At 49.4% G+C, this 20,922-nt stretch overlaps 1 protein-coding gene across 5 annotated transcripts in view; it reads left to right on the forward strand.

The window, feature by feature from the left end:
• Window positions 1-6,905, forward strand: part of LOC122478453 (liprin-alpha-1-like) — a 33,419-nt gene extending 26,514 nt beyond the window's left edge. For 4 of the 5 annotated variants that reach the window (XM_043572050.1, XM_043572052.1, XM_043572054.1 and 1 more), the window contains 2 exons: window positions 155-327; window positions 6,535-6,905. In XM_043572050.1, coding sequence (XP_043427985.1) covers window positions 155-323 — 169 coding nt within the window. In that variant the 3' untranslated portion in view covers window positions 324-327; window positions 6,535-6,905. Of the gene's footprint in view, window positions 1-154; window positions 328-2,021; window positions 2,779-6,534 lie in introns of those variants that run through there. The other variant, XM_043572051.1, reaches the window with a different exon arrangement.
• The last annotated feature ends 14,017 nt before the right edge of the window (window positions 6,906-20,922 follow it).

Below are 20,922 nucleotides of genomic sequence, written 5' to 3' on the forward strand. Positions count from 1 at the left end.
AGGTGCTTGGACTCCAGATATACTTGGGAGGGAGAGAGTGTCAGCTCCCAGGGCGCAGCCCTCCCTAGAAGCTGGGGGATTGTGCTTCTAATCACGTGGGGCGGTGTGTCGTGTGACGAGCACGCGTGGAAGATGCTCTCCTGTGCGTCCCCAGATCCCCAGGCTCTCGGGATGGCCCCTTGAGCAGCCTCAGCAAAACTAGCAATAGCCAGGACTCACTGACCAACGCCCCCAAGAAGAAGGGCATCACAAAATCCATCCGCTGGTTGCTCACCAGAAGACAAAAGGTCCACCCCAGCCACGCTAGCGACGAGCCTGCCTGACCAGGTTGGTGTCCCCTGCGTGTTTCCAGCGTGTGGGTGGTCTTACTGGCCTCATTCCTCTAGATCCGTGGTCTCTCTGCCTGCAGACCCCTCCCCGTGTCGGGAGACCTCACGTGGCTGTGGACACCCCCCACCTCCCATTTCATCACTCTGCTTCCCCACAGCCACTGGATTGGAGCCACTGAATTGAAAACCCTTCCCAAGGTGCCCTGGGACTCAGCAAATTGGGCGGACAAGCTGAAAAACACCAAAAACTTTAAAAAATAAGCATTGTGTTTCTTGTCACCTTGCTGAGCACTTTTCAGCTGTACCTGTTTTTAAAGCAGTAGCTGTTCGTTTGTTCAATAGACTCTATAGCTGCAAAGCAGTATTATGTCCTCCACGGACATAAAAAGGCCTCCAGGGCCTTTTGCTCCTGGAACCATGCTGGGAAAATTCGGTCCCTTAGATGTTGCCGGTGTGTTTTCTTCCACATCCTTATACTTTCTGTAATGAAAACATTAAGATTCGTGAAAGTGCCCTCTGGCTCTCACACCCACTGCTCCCAGAAATGTGTATGTCTTGTAAGTCCAGAGGTCACAAAATTGGCCAAAACATTTCACTGTGTTTCCTACGTTTCTTTTGTCATCTTCGGGAGGTACGGTTTCAGTACTTGGTCATATGAGGACAGCGTTTATTGAGTCGTTTGCCCCAGCATTTGATTCAGTTTCACAGAGTGTGTGTAGGTGACTTTCTCCGGGGCTGAGATGTTCAAATCGCTGACTTGGCTTCTGGGTTACCATAGGTATAACGCAGTGTCTGAGAGTGGATCATACTGTGGTCTCTGTGGACATGCATGGCCAGTCCCAGAAACATACGGTTGACCCTTGAACAGCCAGGGTTTGAAGATCAGGTCCACTTGTATGCAAGTTATGTGTTTCCATGCAGTAGAGTATTGTAAACGTATTTTCCCCTCTTTATGGTTTTCTTAATCACATTTACCTTGTTTTATGAAGGAATACAGCATATACACGTCACTTATAAAATATGTGTTAACCGACTGTTTCTGGTAAGGCTTCTGGGTACAGTGGGCTATGAGGAGTGAAGTTCTCAGGGAGGTGGCGGTGAGGTAGAGCCCCATAAGGCTCCACGAAAGGTGCCTAGTGTTGACAATGTCCGCCTCAGGAGAATGAGTCTCAGAGTTCTTACAGAGTTCTTACAGAGTTCTTACAGAGAAATGTAATCACGATCTGTAAGTGTTTTAAGCGTGTCCATGTGTTTGAACAACTGTTATTTTACCTAGTGAAAGACCTTGGAAATGAACTGGGTATATGTGTTTCCTGTACTGTGTACTTCATTTTAAATCTCTTCACAGTTGACAGAAGCAGTCTTTCACCAGAAGTAACTAGTGAATCATCTGGTGATTTTTCGATGTCTCCTAAAGGAGATGCAATATTTATTACTTTGCATGAAAGTGAGGTGTCCCGTCACAGTCTCTTCATATGCTGGGGAGTCTTTTCAGGTTTCTCTGATTTTCAACTGAGTCCACAAAGCGGGCTTTGCGATTAGAACTGAGACGTTTGTGTTGAAGTGACAAGGTGCCCAGGCTCGGGGCCAACAGTGTTGTCTGACGGGAGGAAGGTTTTCCAGAACACCCGGAGTGTGCAGCTGAAGCATAGGCTTGGGGCACAGAGCGGAGATCCTTGTCCTGCATCACAGGGTGTGGATGTGATGGAGAGAGCTTTCGGCAGCCACCGTGGCCATGGGTGTTTACTGTCGGCAGAGGTGCTGGTTTGGAGGAAGGACCCGGTGATTCGCTGGGTCCTATCGATTGGCCTTAAAGAGGAGGCCAACAATCGCGTAGACGGTGGCGTTCACGGCACGTTGATGGCCTTAGACGGGACCTTCGATGTCACCGCCCTGGCGCTTCTGGTGCAGATCCCGACCCAGAACACACAGGTGACACCGGGCCGTCTGCACCCGCCCACTGCTCTCCTGCTGGAGACCCCGCAACCTGTATTGGAGCAAGGCAGCGCGTAGCTTCACCGCACAGCTAGTCCTCTCTCCCCAAACCCGGTCTGTTTTGCGCGGCACGGAGTCCTCGGTGCTGCCTCCTCCTGCCTGAGCTCTGCCTGTCCCTTCCCCTCACAGGCTCGTGAGACTGGCGTGCGTTTAGCTCTTATGTGGAGAGAGAAACACTCTTGCTTCGTGTGCCACGTGGAAGTTTCATGGCTTCTGTTTCTGATTTCCCTGTGGAATTCTGTTTGACTCATGGGCTCAGTGGAGAATCAGGAATCTTTTGATCCTTCTACAGAACACTGTACACCTTTGGGAATGCCCTCAGTGTCCCCACTGCAAACCCCCCTCCACGGCACCCTTGTCTAATTTCCCGGAGAGCATGGACCCCTCTCCCCAAAGGCCCATTCCTGTGGGCTTCCTGGGGGGCTCAGATGATTCGGCGCTCGACCCTTGCTTTGGGCTCAGGTCATGATCTCCTAGTTGGTGGCGTCGAGCCCCAAGTCGGGCTCCGTGCCGACAACTTGGAGTCTGCTTGGGATTCTCTCTCTCCATCTCTCTCTGCCCCTCCCCTGCTCATGCTGTCTCTCTGCCTCTCAAAGATAAGTAAATCAAGCCCATTAATGGACTCCACATTAACATCTCTGATTGAAAATACACTATTAGGATTCAATGGGTATTGTTTTGAGTTTGAAGTCTTGGTTTCGACGCTATTGCAATATGTTGTCATCCTTTAGATTGACATAACTTTTGGGGTGTTGGCTCGTGACTTCAGCCTCGTACTATCTTGGAATGGGAGTTGAACCACCTTTTGGTCATGGGGACTGACCAAAGGGTTGGTGAAATAAGTTTTCAGCCTAATGATCTCTAAATTTGCGTTAACTGTTAAGTATTATATTTGGGCATGCCTGGCTGGCTGAGTCAGAGGACAGCGTGACTCATAATCTCTGGGTTGTGACTTTGAGCCCTGTGTTGGGGGTAGAGATTTCCTAAAAGTAAAATCAAAAAAAAAAAAAAACAGGAACGTAGATTATTATGTTTGTAGGAATCATGTACCAGACTACTCTTCCAAATGCGGAGATAATTTTACCTTACAAGTTAAGCTTAGCTCTTAATTTATTAGCAAATGAGCTTCGGGGCGCCTGTGTGGCTCAGTTGGTTAAGTGTCTGACTTTGGCTCAGGTCATGATCACACTGCTTGTGAGTCTGAGGCCAGCATTGGGCTGGCTGCTGTCTGCGTGGAGCCTGCTTTGGGTCCCCTGTCACCCTTTCTATCTGCCCCTATCTCACTCACACACAATCGTTCTCTCTCTCTCTCTCTCCCTCTCTCTCTGAAAATCTAACAAACAGGGGTGCCTGGTAGCTCAATCATTTAAGCATCTGAGTCTTGCTTTCAGCGCAGGTCATGATCTCACACTTCGTGAGTTTGGGCCTCCCGTTGGGCTCAGCGGTGACAATGGGGATTCTGCTTGGGATTCTCTCTCTCCCTAGCCCTCTGCCCTTCCACAACTCATACTGTTTGTGTCTCTTTCAAAACTACATAAATGTACCTGCAAAAACGTAAAAAACACCCAAACCAACGAGCTATTGAGAAACCAATATTTTACCAGAGGTGAGGAGTTTGGTTTCTTTCCTTTTGGTATTTGACTTTTGATAGTCTTGAGAAATATTTTTCACATCATAACACATTGACGGCAGCCTGGCAATAGAGCCTGTAAGTTGCCTTTGGGGGCGGCTGGAGGTCTCTCTGCAGTCCAGGGCCCTGTGCTCTGGGGGAAGGTTACAGTCGTTTATTTAAAAAGACACGAAGTGTTGATTTCTCCTTATACAACACCAGGACTGATTTACTCCCACACCACTACTTAAGACTGTCTTCGTTGCCATAAGAACACTCGAGTGTGACGAGAATAGGACACGTGAAAGGGTGCGGTGGGACTGTCCTAGCGTGTAGCACTGTCCGCAGCTTAAAGACTGTTTTGAAAACAAAAAGGTAGTATCTTCTATAGCAGGAAGGTGATTTCACAAAGACAGTGCGGCAGGTCCAGTCAGCCCAGGACTGTCCTGACTTGTGCCCGGTCAGGGTCCTGGCACAAATATGGCCCTGCCTCCTTTACCGCCTGGGGCAGCCGTCTGGGCAGGGGGCCCCCAATGGCTGTCAGGAATGGGGGTAAACAGCTGTAAACAAACTTGCAGAGTGAGGTCATTTTAAAGGGCTGGTAACCTTACTATATATTTTTGGTTTTCATTTCACAATGTGTCCTGTAATTTCCCAGGATGATGATAGAAGCTTCAGGAGGGCACCTTCTTAGAGATAGCAATGTAGATCAAGACACTGTTGACTTACCTGCTGGGTCAGCAGAGACTCTCCCTGCAGGCTTCTGGGTCACTTCCTCTCTGTCCTCTATGCAGCCAGAGAAGATGCTGCTGGTCTGTATGTGACGTGCTGCTCTGCCCCAGCCTCTTGGCGGAGGTATGGGAGGCTCTTGGGTTGGAATGTGAACACTGATGGAGAATGGCCGACTTAATATGTAACAAGGCGTTCAGATGCTATGGCATGCTCAGGCTCAAATGATCTAAGGTTACTCCTCACTTCTGCTTATCAAAGGTTCACAGTGAAAGAGATTTTTTTAACTTTTCTATCTGATGGAATATTAGCGTATTCTCTCAACTACTACAACTAGGCATCGTGGGTGTCCTCAGAGCGTTGGACCAGCCTCAGAGCGACACTTGCAGAGCTACGTATGTGATGGGCAGCCCTGGCCCCTCTTTCACAAGATGGCAGATGGACACGGCGAAAGTGTTTTCATGGCCTCTACTGCCCCATTGCTATTTGAGAGTGAACTCCCGGGGACTCCCCCGGCTGCTTGCGGGTGGAGAGAACCCCACTCAGAAGTGCCCCGGGAGCCCTCAGTGGTTGCTGCTGTGGTTTGGAATGTGTGTGGCTGTATTTGTGCCCTCATGTGCTATTTCAAGACTAACCGCATGCTGCATTTGCACGCTGCCCCTTGTGTTGCTTGGAGCAGGCATAGTATCTGCACCACAGAGGCTAGATTCAGGCAGTCATGTCTTAATCCTGCCGACGCCTCCTGTTGGTGAGTAGAGGGCACCGTCCATGCAGGCCACAGTCGGACACCCCATGTCCTGTCTGCGCAATGTCCATGTGAGCCAGGACAGCCGCAGCAGGCTCACTTAGGGACTTCAGAAATACACAGACACGCAGATGCACATAGACAGACTCACACACACATACACATACACGCACACACACACACACACATGCACACACACACACACACACAGACACATGAGCTTCTCTACACCTGCTAAGAGGATTCTGGTGTTTGTGTGCTTACACTTAAGAGGTTGGTGTGTTCTCAGTTTTTCCGGAGAAAACTGTATTTCCACTCTTTTCGTAAAAAAAGAAGTTTGGCTTCAGTGTCTGCTAATGTCTTTTGTGGTAGGGAGGCAGGATTGCTGTCGAAGCAGTAGGAGATTTTCCAGGTCTGAGCTGACCTTCCCGGTCGTTCGGGAGCAAGTGGCACTGGCCTTTGCCTGGTCTGGTGGAGCTCCTAGGTCAGCAGGCCCTGGCTGGCTTGTTTTACGCACACCTTCTTGAATGAACCAGGCCCAAGAGGATTCTAGTCCTCACGTGAGTGACGCTGGTGGCCTCTCAGTTGAGAGATTAGCTTTTAAAAGTGGAAGCACATTGCCCTCTGAGGGGCTGAGTTTGAACTTGGAGATTTCGGGTGTGGGCCCCGGAGCCCAGCCCTCTTCTCCCTGATCTGAGGGCCTCGGGGGTGGGCTTTGTTCTCCTCTCATTCTGTTTTCCTGTCTCAGCCACAGTGTTTGATTGTTGGGAGCTCCTGGCTGGAGGCCAGGTGGAGCCTATGACACTTGAACTTAGGGTAGTGAGTTTGAGCCCCATTTTGGAGTGGAGATTACTTAAAATCCTGAAAAAAAAAAGAATAGTTGATTGATTCCTTCATCTTGTTTTTTTTTTTTTTAATTTGGTAACTTTCAGTCTTAAGCCAGTATGAACTCAATCGAATAATTCTCATTGGTAATGCAAAATGCTTCATATGTTCTCTAGATTCTCAAATCTCTTCAGCCAGGAAGGTCTTTGGGGAGGGGGGGCACGCGCTAGGCCCCACCTGGGGCCCTGGAAGGTGCTTTTCGGGCTGATGTCTTAAGACTGATTCTTTCCTTTATCTTGCAGTTTACCCACACTGCTTCTCCCGATGGTCTTGCAGCACGCAGAGCCCAGCAGCGACTACATTTGAAACTTCAACCAGATCTTTCATCTGTTAATCCTTGTTATATGGACGCTGAGATATTTTATTACAGTTTTTAATTACTGAAAAATTCGTGAATAGCATCGAGAAACTCATTTAGCATTTAATGTTTCGTACATTTCTGTAACTTTGTCACTCCCTATAGATAGTTCGTTACTTTCATGTATATCCGGGCTATAAATATCCTTTGGAATCAATTGATGTTGTTATATCTCAGTTTAGTCTTTCAAGTGTATGTACTCTCATGGTTGTATGTATAAATCCTACGACAAATACAGGGCTTTTATAACCTGTGCACGTGTTGTAATCATCATTGTTTAATTGTTTGTTAAGAAACCCTGACAGAGAAAAGGATTTTACCACGTTTGCAAAATCACCGTGACACAGCCTGCATTATCCTTTACGAATGTCCCTTAGCTCTACACCCATGGTTTTGATATAATCAGACTTAATTTGCAGCAATTGTCATTGTATTTTAATGACTCACCTTAACTACACTTTTTCTAGCAAGAAATGCTTTCTTCTGCAGTGTGAACAGAGTAAAAATATCTGGTGTTAACTATCAGCTAAAGAAACTTGGAGTGGAAAGCTGATGGAAACACTGTGAAAATCTCCCAGGCCGGTATGCTGTTTCTGAGCCTGGTCCCTGGGGGCCTGGGCAGTTTGCCTGGAGTGACCCGCACAACCTGGGAGCTGAGGCCCCAGAAAGCCTGGGTGGGGCAACCTGGCCACCTCTTCCCCGAAACCCTGCCCGCCCCCTTCTCCCCCCCAACCCGAACCTTAGACCCCTGGCAGCAGAACTCTCAGAGGACCAATCAGGGTGCACTGGTCTCCCACCTCGGGCCAGGGTGCTGGGTGCTCAGTACAGAGCAAGATGCAAGATCCTGGAAACAATGTAGAGCAACTCTAATAAAGGCCTTATTGTTCTTTCGGAAATCAGCTGTTTAGATTTGTTTGTTAACAAGTTTAAGGAATGGACCTCATTCTCCATTTGTAGATTTTATTTAATTTTTTTATGTTGCTTTATTATTGAAAGACAGAGAGAGAGACAGAGCATGAGCATGGATGCTGCAGAGACAGGAGAAGACAGAGAATCCGAAGCAGGCTCCAGGCTCCGAGCTGTCTGTCAGCACGGGGCCCGACGTGGGGCTCGAACTCACAAACTGTGAGATCATGACCTGAGCTGAAGTCGGACGCTTAAGTGACTGAGCCACCCAGGCGCCCCATCTCCATGTGTAGATTTTGAGGAGACAGCCATTTCAGGTTATCCAAGTAGCCAACGTAACTTATAATTTTGAGGTGGCATATAAAAAAGCCACCCAGGAATGTGCTCAGATCATGGTGCCTTATTTCTTATGCAGCTGGTACAGAGATAGAAACGACATGTCTCTTTACATTGGACGTTTGACAGTTTCCCTGTGTCTTTCTATTAATCTTTTGTGAACTTCCTGATTGTATGACAGAGTAGGTACCGTCTACTTTGAACTATTTTTATCACGGAATTATTTGCTGGCTTTCAAGGCAGTAGTGGAGCGTTTCCCACTGCCAATAAAGACTAGTGAGAATAAGCTGCCATTGACTTGAGAAGTGGCTGCCGTGGATTTCTCTGGTGCACGGGGCCATGAAGGCACTTGTGCCACGTGGAAGTAGTAGTGTGGAAACCAGCTGATAGAATACCACAGCTGGAAGTGGAAGTTCAGGACAGGGGTGTCCTCCACAGGAGGGCCAAGTGCCCAGACCCTAGGGTGGCGGCCCCGGAATCAGTGCAGCCGGGGGCCCAGGCAATAGGCCAACAGGGCAGGGCGACTCTTCCACGGTCAGGGCCAGCTGAGGCTGCTCTTCCTCCAGGACCCCAGGAGACTGGAGTGTGTGCGTGTGCGCATGTGTGTACAGGCGCGTGCTTTCCACCCAGTCTCCACTCCTCTTCCATCCTGTGTGTGGGCTTTCCTGTCCTGCTGCTGTCCTCTCAAGGTCCCAAGAAGTGCCCAGGGCTGCATCCTTCCCCATCGTCTCAGCCCCTGGCACCCACTAGGCTGCTTCTCCCGAAGCTCAGACCCAGTGCTGAGTCTTACACCAGCCGGTGTGGCAGGCGGGAGGGTCTGCCCGCACCGGGGGCTGGCAGCCACCACCAGGCCAACTCATGAGGCTCTGGCACAAGATCCCTGTCGCTCAGGCGACTCTGGGACGGTTCCTTCCCTCCCCGCCACGGTGAGCACATGGCCATCGGGTTGGCGGATGGACACCGTGACCCGTGGTCCGTGTGTGGTGGGCACAGCTGACGATCACTGGGTTTCATCTTCCTGGACTGTCTCTCCTGCCAGGACTGATCGGCTACTCCTCTGAATGCTGCGTTCCCTTTTTGTGGAGTAATCCTTCCCATCTTTCTTCCGTTAGGGCGTAGTTAGCTTGTTGTCTTCCTGTTCAGAATCTGTGCTGGCTGATTTCTTATTTTTTTTTTTTCTGCACTTCCTAGTCCTTAGTGTTAAATGTGAGATTTGGAACAACAGAGTGCTTCCTTGCTTTTTACATGTAACAATCTGCTCTTCCCCACCAAAGCTGGGCAAGCCTTAGGCATCTGAAAGTCTCTGGAAACAGATCAATTCACCACAGGTACATTAAGTTGCAGATGTTTTATTAAAACTTGATTTGGTGGTTCCACTTGTGCCTAAAAAACAAATGTCAGTTGAGAAACAGACCCAGCGCCGAGCAGATGTCGAGAGCTTTCGCCTCTCTGAGAACACTCCTTAGCCATACTTGGTTGTGCTCACTCCACACTGAACGTCCGAGGCTTGCAGGCCTTTCCACAGTCCCACCAGGTCCCACCGAAGACCCTTGACTCCCCCGTTGCTAGAGACTCCTACCGGAGGTCACTAAACCCTCATCACTGCTGCCCTTCAGGTCCTGTCTCCAGTGTCCCATCGTGTGATCTGAAGGTAATCGTGGCTTCACGTGTTCTTCCTCGCCTATTGCTAGCTGAGCGCTCAGCCCCCCCCAGAAGGGTGCTCCGTGGTCCGGGGAGTGATCTGTCCCCATGTCCTCTGCAGAGGGGCAGCAGGCACATGCGCAAGTGGGGTTGTTTCCTCCTTCTTGCCGATATGGCTTCACTTGATGGTGTTTCTCAAGATCTCCGAACTCTGCTCTCTCTTACCTTCCTGTCGCTTGACTCCTCAGTGGGAACAAGTGGCCCGGATTCTGCTGTTTCTTGTCCTTGTCTTCCTGTTGCACCTTTTGCAGTCCTGCCTCGAGGCCAGCGCTGTGTCTTCAGCCACCGTTGCTTGGGCAGAAACTGGTGGGGGGCGGGGAGGCTGCGGCCTGCCAGCCTCGCTGCTTGCTGCCCACTGTCCTGTCCTCCCTCAGTGTATCTTACCTGCCGCCTCTCGTAAGAACATCCGTCCTTGCACCTCCCCTCCCGAGGACCGCAGGGTGGTGTCAAGGTCCTCCGCTTAGCTGCACCTACAAAGATCCCTTTCCCAAATAAAGTCACATGCACAGGTTCCAGAGATTTGGACATAGATGTGCCTGCAGGGGGCCCACTGCTCACCCCACCTCCTCAGTCCACCTGTTTCTGGAGAAGGCCTGCCTTGCCTGGTCCTGTCCCAGAGCCATCAGGGTGGGGAGGGCGAGCCCCACCCTCCCAAGGGAAGAGGACTCTCGGGTCACAGGAAGGGCCCTGGACTGTCCAGGAAGACAGCAGAAGACAGTGGACAATGGTCAAGAGGACCTCTGGCATGCATCGGGATTACTTCCAGTTGATCTTCTCACTCGAGTGTGCCGAGCCTCTCCTGGCCACGAATGTGTGTGTGTGTGTGGGGGGGGGCTCTGCGTTGGTAGAAGACACTTTCAGGGACTACTGAGACAGAAAGCACTCTGGACAGGTACTAAGATGTGCGGGGGAGACAGTGATGCAAGAGAAAACCATCCTGCCCACACGTGAGAGGAAGCAGCATCAGGCCTGGATGCCAGGATGCCAGCCAGGCTGGGCTGTGGTGAGGGCCAGGTGCAGGGAGGCCTGTGTCCCACTGTGCCGCCTCCAAGGCCTCCGTCCGCTGTGAGCCATGGGCATGGTGGCCGCCCACAGGGTTTCGGGGACACGTACCGGGACACATCCAGCAGTTAGAGGGTACGTCGGCCTCTCCTGCGCAACCGGCGGCCACCGTCCCACTGGCTTGGAGTGTCTTCGGTGCATCCGGCCAGCCATCCTCAGAGGAGGCCAACAGAACCTTTCTCCCCTGGCGCTGGGGGGCGGCCCACAGCTTACACTCCAGGCCTCAGTGCCATGGCTCTGGTTTTCAGGCCACGATGCTCTAAGAAAATTAAGTAAAAGCTATTTTTAAACTTATAATGAGAATAAAATAATGGAAATTGCTTTAAAAATTCTTAACTAGGGGTGCCGGTGTGGCTCAGTTGGTTGAGCGTCTGCCTCTTGATCTCTTCTCAGGTCATAGTCTCACGGTTTGTGGGGTTTGAGCATGCCATCGGCCTCTACGCTGACAGCACGGACCCTGCTTGGCATTCTCTCTCTCCCCTCCCCCGCTCACACAAGTGCTTGCTCTCAAAATGAACGTAAAAAATAGAAAATTAACAAAATATTTAACTTGTAATTAAAGCACTGACTGAGGGATTGTCACATTGCACAAATAGAGGGTTGAGGGTGTCTTAGTCTCCAACACCTTATTTTCTTTTCCATTTATGTTACCTTTTAAATTTTGTAAAAATTGTATTCATTTTGAGAGGGACAGAGAGAGAGAGGAGGAGGGGCAGAGGAGAGGGAGAGAGAATCCCAAGCAGGTTCCTCACTGTCAGCACAAACCCGACATGGGACACAATTCTCACCAACAAAAAGATCATGATGTGAGCTGAAATCAGAGTCGCATGCTAAACAGACTGAGCCACGCAGGTGCGCCTAATTTCGATTTATTTTTTAAAGATTTTAAATAACGTCTGCACAGACCCATGACCCTCCTACAAGAGTTGTATACTCCCCTGAGTGGCAGCTGAGTGACCCTGGTATTTTCAAATGTTTTAATGTTTGTTTATTTTTGAGAGGGAGAGAGAGACACACACACAGAATGCTACTGGGGGAGGGGCAGAGATACAGGGAGACATAGAATCCAAAACAGGCTCCATGCTCTGGGCTGTCAGTATAGAGCCTGACGCAGGGCTTGAACTCATCAATGATAAGATCATGACCTGAACCGAAGTTGGACACTCAACTAGCTGAGCCACCCAGGGGCCCCCGTTTTTAACATTTTGCCCAAAGTGCCACCACACTCATTATTTCAAGAGAAACTGTGGCTGCCCCCACCTTGGTTTTTACTCCCCTCCCTACCCCATGTGATACTATTCTAACCGTTCCTCCCCTTGCTTCCCTACAAACTCATTTGTGGCCAGTGTGAGCCCTGGCAAATCCATTTCAGATTTACCCGGTGGCATCTAGGTAATAAAGCGATATGTATTGCTCAGCCACGTGGATTGCAAGGAGGACAACACAAAGGGCTCACGGTGCCACCGTATGTCCCAGTATTTACACGTGCACTCACCCACCGTCTGGGAACTCGACGCCCTGGGTTAGGTCAGGGTATGCATCAATGATTAAGTGACCATGTGGTTTGATACTGGTGGAAGATGGGTGATGCATTCGTGAGGGTTTACTGTACATCTTCCTTTGGCATTTGTGCAGAAGTTTCTAGAATAGAAAACGTTAGTGGTTGTTTAGGGATCCCCTCCGTGCGATAGATGGTCTCAGCCTGGAATGACTGCTCCCTGGCCCTCACTTTGGAACGTAAAGTAGCCCGGGTTCGAACTTTGAGCTGCACTGGCAGTGGAGACATGTCTCCTCTCACAAATCAGCATGCAAGTGCTACATGTCACGATTCCATCTTGACCCTGCTTTCACATTTTGATTCGTGTGACATCACGATGTGTCCTACAAGCAGTGACATCGTAGACTTGCTGAGAGGTGGCCTATGATGACATCAAAGTCGCGATGGGAGGTAGGTGCTTCACTACAACTCCCTTTGAGAGGTGGAGTCTAAGGCCTCCCTTTGAGCCTGGGCTGGGCTCAGTGACGTGCTTGTCGAAATGGATGTGTGGATGGGATGCCGGGGACCCTGTGGTTCTTGTGTGTGACAGAGTGGCTCGTGGATATAAGTGGCATATGCTTGAGACTGGCTTGTTTCTAGGGAAAGAGGGCACTTTATTTCTCTGCTCTGTAATGTCTCACCGTGGGGTGCCTGTCGAGGCTGCTGTATCATTTCTGGGAGTTGGTGGGGAGTCGGTGGCTTGACGGATTGGTGTCTTGATCTCTGGGCAGTAACCATTACTGTTCATTAGAATTGCAGCCGGCTTCTCCCTTTGCTCCCGAATCTCCCTGCTTCTCATGCAGACAGCATTCCCTGTGCTGTGTTTGTCTCCCAGCTGCAACACGGTCCCTTCAGAGAGCTTTCCTTGGGTTATGTAATTATTGATTGATTGATTGATTGATTAATGTTTGTTCCTTTTTGAGAGAGGAAGACAGGGTGAGCAGGGGAGGAGCAGAGAGACAGGGAGACAGAATCAGAAGCAGGCTCCAGGCTCCCAGTTTACAGCACAGAGCTGGACGAAGGGCTCGAATCCACAAACCTCGAGATCATGACCTGAGTTGAAAGTTGGACGCTTGACCTAGTGGGCCACCCTGGTGGCTCTTTTGTGTGTTGTGTTTGCATGTGTGAGTACGTGTTTAACTCACAGTAATAGAATTTATTACTTGTAGCAAAGTCATCATTTACAAGGAACAAACACTGGAGGCCATGAGGAGATGTATGCTGGCAGGTTGCAGCAGTGATTTCTGTTGGCACGAAGAGAAAATTTTATGCAGCTACAAATCTTTGGAAACGTGTCATTTTCTGTTTTTTCTCAATGTGTCTGAAAACCGGTTGAGCTATTTGGTTAGTCAAATGCACTTCCTCCTTCCCTCCTTCGGATTTCTTCACAAAGCCGTGTGAAGTGTGGGAGGATGTCCTGGAGTCCTGAAAAGGTCTGCACGCCTGATGACTTGCCCTGGCGGCAGACGTCCTCCTGACGTTTTTACTCTTCATCGTGTTACACACGGATCCCTCCAGATGCCTGGGATTTCCTCAGTGGATCGCTGGGTTTCAGAGAGAGACCTGTGAGCAGCCTCTCACCTTCCGCCAGAAGAAAGGTCTGTGCCTTATCAAAATGAATGACATCTTGCCATTTGCGACTAGGTGGATGGAACTGGAGGATATTATGCTAAGTGAAATTAGTCAGAGAAGCTGCCAGAGATTGCTGTCTGGGTGGCAGCTGCGTGGCTCCTGACTCCTTCCTGCTGATGTATTTCCTTTGCCCTAGAAGGAAGGCAGCCTGCTTTCCACCCGGCCTTTTGTCCACAGGCAAACCTCTTGTGCTCAATGCTTTCCAACGCACTGGGGTACCTGCTTCCTGTTGCCAGTGTTTGTTTGCCAGGGAAGCCCATGAGGCACTAATTTTCCAAGCTGTCCCACATCCAGGGAGCCTGCTTTAAAGGAGTTGACAATGAAAAATCAGAAGGGAGGCTTCCAGACTGCTTCCACCAAAGCCCCACAGGGAGGAACTGGTCAATAAATAACAATGATGAGTATGATGATAATCATAATCAAAATAAGAATAACAAGTGAGAAGAAACACACTGGGGACATAAGTTGTTCAGCTCAGATGAAATGGAATTAAAATGGGACTGCGGACATGAGCACTATTTTCCAGGCAAGCTAGGTGTCCTGAGAGTAAGAAGGAAACGTCTGTGGGGTTGGCATGAAAGGAAGCACCGATCACAAGCACACTGCATCCTGAGCTACGTAGGGCAGGAAGGCTTCTGGCTCTTGCCTTCCACTTACAACCAGTGGGCAGAGGCCCTCGTGATCTATCTCAGTGTTGGCTTCTCTGTGCTGGCTGGCAGCCATGTCTGTGGAATTGGGCTCTGGTCCCCGAGTCTTTGCATGGACTGTCTGCCCTGACCACCTGGGGAAGAACAATGCTCATGCTCCAACACTGGACTTCTCACCATGTGGTTACCTCACAGCGACCCGTGGAACAGGGTCACCAACAGCCCTCAGGCTAACAAGCACACAGGTCTCAGTAAGGGAGGGCAATGTGTCCTTGGGAATCGCCATGTGTTAGCTGCTTGTGAATGCTGGGCACTCTCTGAGTAACAGTTACGTGGTTCCTGACTCGACCTCTGATCTCCAACTCCCCTTGCACACAAGGGAAGATGGCTCCCTCCCAATAACACTTGCCCCAATCCAGAAGACTTTTTGCCTTCTCTTGCCAAGAGAGGTGTCACAGGTGAGCCCATGGAGAACCCACTGTCCATGTTCCCCTGGATCTAGGGCAACGTAGCAGGACTCCACAATTAAAATCAGAGAGACATAGTTCCAGGCTAGGAAACAAAGTCCCTCACTGGAAAACCGGATTAGGAAGAGATCAAGGGAATCAGAAGGGATACAGTTGGGTCCCGACTCTCTGTCCCAGATGATAATAAAATAAATCTGTGAAGGAAGTGACCGGCACAATTCCCCAGGGAAGCTTCGTGTCCTATGACTATGGAAAACCTGTGGGTTATAGAGAAATAGAACCTATTTTAGTTACACCTGGGAGCTTGAATGTAGCAAAAGAAACCCAACATCTGACATCAAACAGTGTAGGGGGGTTGGGGCACTTGCCAGCTTTGCAGCTTTTCCTGTCCGTGGGTAAAAGCAGTGGTGATCTGGAGGGCAGAGTCTCCATACGAGCTGATGCCCAAGTGTGTAGGACTGGGTTCTGATTCTGTTTAGTTCTTTCTGAGTCGTTTCTTTGACGATCACCTGCTGGCGCAACGACTGGGCATGCAGGATCCCTGAAAGTCTCCAAAAGCAGGATGTTGAGGCAGTCTATGGCGGGGGCAAAGAGCACAGTAATAGTCACTGCACAAACAAGAGACTTCAACGCCCAACGGTTTGAGGAGGACAACATGTTTTCGTTGATATCAGAAATTAGTTGTTCGGGGGGTTGAAAACAACCTTCATGTGTGCTCACTGGGAGTTAATCGGCCCTATCTGCAATGAGAAAGAGTGAAAGCATGTCATTGGCAGCAACGTGGATGCAACGGGAAGGTTGTATGCTGAGCGACATAAGTCAGTCAGAGAAGGATACATATCATATGTTTTCACTCACATGTGCTTCTTGAGAAGCTTAAGAGAAGACCGAGGGGAAGGGAAGGGGAAAAAATAGTTACAAACAGAGAGGGTTGGAGGCAAACCATAAGATACCCTTAAATACAGAGAACAAATGGAAGGTGGATGGGTGGTGGGGGAGAGGGAAAATGGGTGATGGGCATTGAGGAGGGCACTTGTTGGGATAAGCACTGGGTGTTGTATGGAAGCTAATTTATCAGTAAAGTATGAAAAAAAAGAAGACTAGCTAGCCCTATCTCTGTGATTGTTTTTTTTTCCTTCTGACTGTGGCCCTAAAGGCCACATCTCTATCAAATTTTGCCACAGCAGTGAGGCCAACTGTCTCCCAATATCACCTGCCACTACCCACAAGCAAGCCTCTTGTGCTTCACACATTCATGTCCCCAGTACCTCCTGTTCCCAAGATACATCTGGAAGACACCAGAAGAGCATCAGTGCCTCAAGCAATTCCAAACTGATGGGAACTTGGCAAGACTCCACCAATAAAATTGGAGACAAAGGCTGCCCGACTCCAGCACGGAATGTCTCCCAATGAACACACAGTGAGGATAAGTGTAAGAAAATTGAAAAGATACACTGAGGGCTAAGGTTCTTCATCTCAGGTGAAAACAGAAAGAAGCTGGAGCTGATGTTACTAGCACAACTCCCTGGGCAAGTGTGGGTTCCAAGGAGTGAAAAAGACCTGTGGCCTGAAGAGAAATGGAACACCCACTAGCTGTACCAGGGAGTCCCGTGAGCAGCGTCATGCACCCCAACGGCAATATGGTCAGCAAAGTGTCAAGCTCTGGCCAGGTTTCAAGCCATTCCCATCTGTGGATAGAGAGGCCCTTGTGCCTCACAAGGTAGGCTCTTGCTCCTGGCAAGTCTTCAGATTCAGGCTCTGGTATTTTAGTCTTGGAGTATTGTTGTGCCCCAACCTGCTCGGTGAATGAACTTTACACGCACGGTCCCTGAGTGTCTCAGGGGGTAGGTAGCTCAGGCTTTCCTGAAAGGGGTGGGTAGAGAGCAGGGCAATGGTCCCATGGCAACAGAAACCAGCCAGACACAGAGTTCTTACTGGCAGGAGGTCAACCTTTCCTTTTCGATATCAGAAATTAAGTGCTATGTGATGACACACGGTGTGAGTGCAGGCTCCCCGGGAAGGACTGGGCACTGTCTGACTGACAGCCCTGTAGCTCCTCAACATGGCCCTAGGCCCTTGATCCAGAAAGGAGATCAGATCCTTCCGAACCTCCTCGGCCCCTGTGCACAAAGCAAGCCTCTTGGGCTGAACAGTTCTGATCCCCGATGACATCTTTGGCCAAGGGAGGTCTTGCAGAGGAGGCCCATGGATTCCTATTGCCCAGGCCGTCCTAGATTCCTGGCAACTGGTCACAACTCCATGATTACCGTCAGAAAATGCTCCTAGATGATGTCTGTGAATGTCCCATAAGGATATCCTCATTAATGAAAGAGCAAGGGAATCTGAAGGGATGCACTGAAGGCCAGATGTTTTCCTCACTGAAGAAAATGGTATAAAGCTTCCAATGAAGTCACTAGCACTTTTTCCTGGGCCAGGTTGGTGTCAGCACTAACCTCAGTGGGCCAGGCCTCAGGGGAACCTCCGGTAGCTACACTTAGGAGCCCTGTATGTAAAAGGGCTATCACTTTCTTCCATTCCTTTCCTTCAGCGATAGAGCAGTGGTGATTTGAAGGATCTTATCTGGCTCCTGGCTGACCCCCAAGTCCCTGGAGATGGTCTCTGATCTTTACTTATGGAGATTCTTGTTTCTACCTCCTTAGGCAAGGTATGCACTTTGCTTGGACAAACCATTAGCATCTCAGAACTTAGGAAGCACAGGCATTCCAGGAGGTTGGGAGAGAGCAGGAAGTAACCATCTGAGCCAACACAATCCCGCCTGGCCCTGACTTCTTAGGAATGCAAGGACAACCTTTCTTTCTTCCCCAACATGGCAAACGAATTGCTGTGGGGTAGCACACCACCGAGTGGGAGCTCGCCTAGAGCTTCTTGTCACTGTCTGAGGACAGACCAGTTGCTCCTGAATCTGGCCCCTGATCCCAGTCTCTTCTTGACCCTGACGTGAGGTGGGCTCTTTCCAGCACCACCTGCTTTGAATTGCATTAGCGTCTTATATTCTCTATTCTATTTAACATCTAACCTGATTGCTTTGCAGCATGACACCTGTTTCTGGACTGCATTCATCACACAGGGACACATCACTGTGTGTTTTTATGTCTCCGGCCACATAGACTTTACAATAACCTATGTTGCTAAAGTGCAAAGTCTCCCAATGGTTGAGCTGTGAGTACGTCTGTGGGATTGCCAAACAGGAAAGTGATAGCTGACAGAAATATAGAAATATCTCAATTCACTTGAAAGACAGTCTGTCAGTTGTGGTTCCTGCATGTGGTCACGTTCTCCTATCACCTAGAAATGAGGAGGTCGCATATTTAGAAACACCCGTGAGTAGAAAATGACATAAAGAAACGTTGAATCTTCAGGACAGCACATTCTTCTGTCCTATTTTCCTTCATTTATTCTAAATATCTGAGTGGCAAACATTAGATTTTATTCGACTACTGCTGAGGTAGAAGCATAAGGAGAACCTAAATAGAAATATTCTTGGAATAAGTGAGTCAGTCACAATAAATCATTAGGCTTTTTGTTTGTTTTGTTTTTATTTCTTTTGTTTGTTTTCAGCCCTCTTTGTAATATGTCCACAATGATGCCTCCAGTTTTGCTTTGGTTTTTAGCATCGCTTTGCTTATTGGGGGACTTTTATCATTCCATACAAATTTCAGGATCTTTTGTTCTGTGAAAGATGGTGGTGGTATTTTGATACGGATTGCGCTAACGTGTCGATTGCTTGGGGTAGTATAGACCTTTTAACCATTTTGTACTCCAAACCATGGGCATGGAGAGGTTTCCCATTTCTTTGTGTCCTCTTGCATTTCGTTCATGAGATTTCAGAGTACAGATTTTATACCTCTCCGTTAGGGTAATTTCTATGTAACTGACAAAGTATCTTTGGTGCAACTGGCAATAGCTTAAAGCTCTCCCATCACGTTTGCTCTAAAAATGAGAGACAAATATTCTAGGAGAAATCATGTCAGCATTTCCTGTCCATTTGAGTTCACCTTGCTATCCTAATTCCCACATATGCACTGGCACACACACACACACACACACACACACACTGAACGGTGTGTTCAAGAGAGACTGGACACTGGGCAATAACAAGACAGAAGGAAGAAACAGGTGAGAGAGAGCTCTGCCATGGGGCAGCAGCATCCATTGTCACAGCTGCATGCACAAAGGCCCAAAGATGGGCAAGAGATTCTTTTTTCAAAATTTTTTTTCAACGTTTTTATTTATTTTTGGGACAGAGAGAGACAGAGCATGAACGGGGGAGGGGCAGAGAGAGAGGGAGACACAGAATCGGAAACAGGCTCCAGGCTCCGAGCCATCAGCCCAGAGCCTGACACGGGGCTCGAACTCACGGACCGCGAGATCGTGACCTGGCTGAAGTCGGACGCTTAACCGACTGCGCCACCCAGGCGCCCCAAATGGGCAAGAGATTCTTCATGTTTGTAGGTTTCTGCTGCACCCAGGACCATCCTTGACCCAGCCTCCAGAGGAAAGGACTAGGGTCCTACAGTCTGCCTCTCTGGGCACCTGGAATTATGATGAACTAACTCCCAGTATTTTCACAACAGCTAAAGAAGAAAAGGCCTCGGTGTTCTCCCATAATCAGTTGTGTTGCCAGTGGGTTTCTCCTGAGTTCCGTAAAATCATAAAGTGTCAACTGGCCTTGGTTCTCGATCAATGCCTCACTGTGTTCGGAGAGACTAGAGAAGGACTTGATACTTGCTGAAGCCTTTAGAGCCTAGAGAGGTTTGGGGACTTGGGGCGGTAAGGGGTGGGGATAGGGAAGGACGTGTCAGAGCCCTGTACACTGACTCCAGAGCCCAAGTCCAGTAACAGTCCGGGGTCCCCAGGCTCTTCATTGGGAAACAGGGGGTTCATTTTGCTGGCCGACGGAAGGATGCCTCACGAGTCACGAGTATACACTGGGGATGGACAAAGGGGAACGACAGAAACCTGAGATCCATAGCACAGCTCTTGGGCGCGTAGCTTATGAGCTTTACTCAGGGACCTTCGAGGGCCACATTAGCTTAGGTTTAGGTCCGATTAGGTTAAGCTGGGGTCAGGGTGCTGATTCTGTTTGGTGGTCTTCATGCCTGTGGCTGCAGTGCTAGCGCCGGGCACCAGGGAACAGGCAGCCTCCTGTGTCCGTGGTGCACACTGAGACTTGCTGGAGGAACGGAACAAGGGAAAGTTCGTGCAGAGGTCATTCTGGAACCCCCCTGCCTCAGATACAACAGGAATCTCCCATGAGTAGCAGTTATCTCCACAGAGCAAGCCCATTAAATCTAGACAGAGGGCTCCACAGTCCTTCAATTTCTTCATTCAGTAACTGCTCCAAGCACGCACTTTGTGCTAGGGGATCTGGTGGGCCTAACTGAAAGGCTGGCAGTGACAAAGCGGTCCCCGCCTGCCAGGTCTCCACAGTCTGGTGGGGAGATGAACGAAGGTATGAAAGACAAGATTTGTCCCAATCAAAAGGGAAGGGGTTCAAGGACTGTAATAGTGAAAAAAACAAGTGTGCTGTGAGGACAGCCTGGGGAGTCACTGGAGGTGACATCTGCTGGGACCAGAATGACAAAAGGGAACCACCCTGCCCATGTCTGCAACGTGTCAGGAGAAGATATTGCTGTGGCCAAGAATAGGAGACAGAATCGAGTTTGTCCAGACACATCAGAAAGGTGGCTAATGTGGCTGTGGGATCCTGGGAGGGGAGAGGCAGAGAGGAGCCAGAGCATAGACCAGATGCTGGGACCTGGTAGACTATTAGCTTTCCATTCCTCTCTGACAGAATTGTCTAGATATTTAGAACCTTAAAACTACAAATATTGAATAGCTCACAATTTTTGTAGGAGAGGAATCCAGTCACAGCAGAGCTGTGTGACCCTGCCTCAAAGTAAGTCTCTATGAAGCCAGGGTTGTGGTCTCAACGGAGACTCAAAAGGGTGATACTTTCCTTC

The sequence above is a fragment of the Prionailurus bengalensis genome, unplaced genomic scaffold (assembly GCF_016509475.1).
Source record: "Prionailurus bengalensis isolate Pbe53 unplaced genomic scaffold, Fcat_Pben_1.1_paternal_pri Un_scaffold_66, whole genome shotgun sequence".
Lineage (NCBI taxonomy): Eukaryota > Metazoa > Chordata > Mammalia > Carnivora > Felidae > Prionailurus > Prionailurus bengalensis.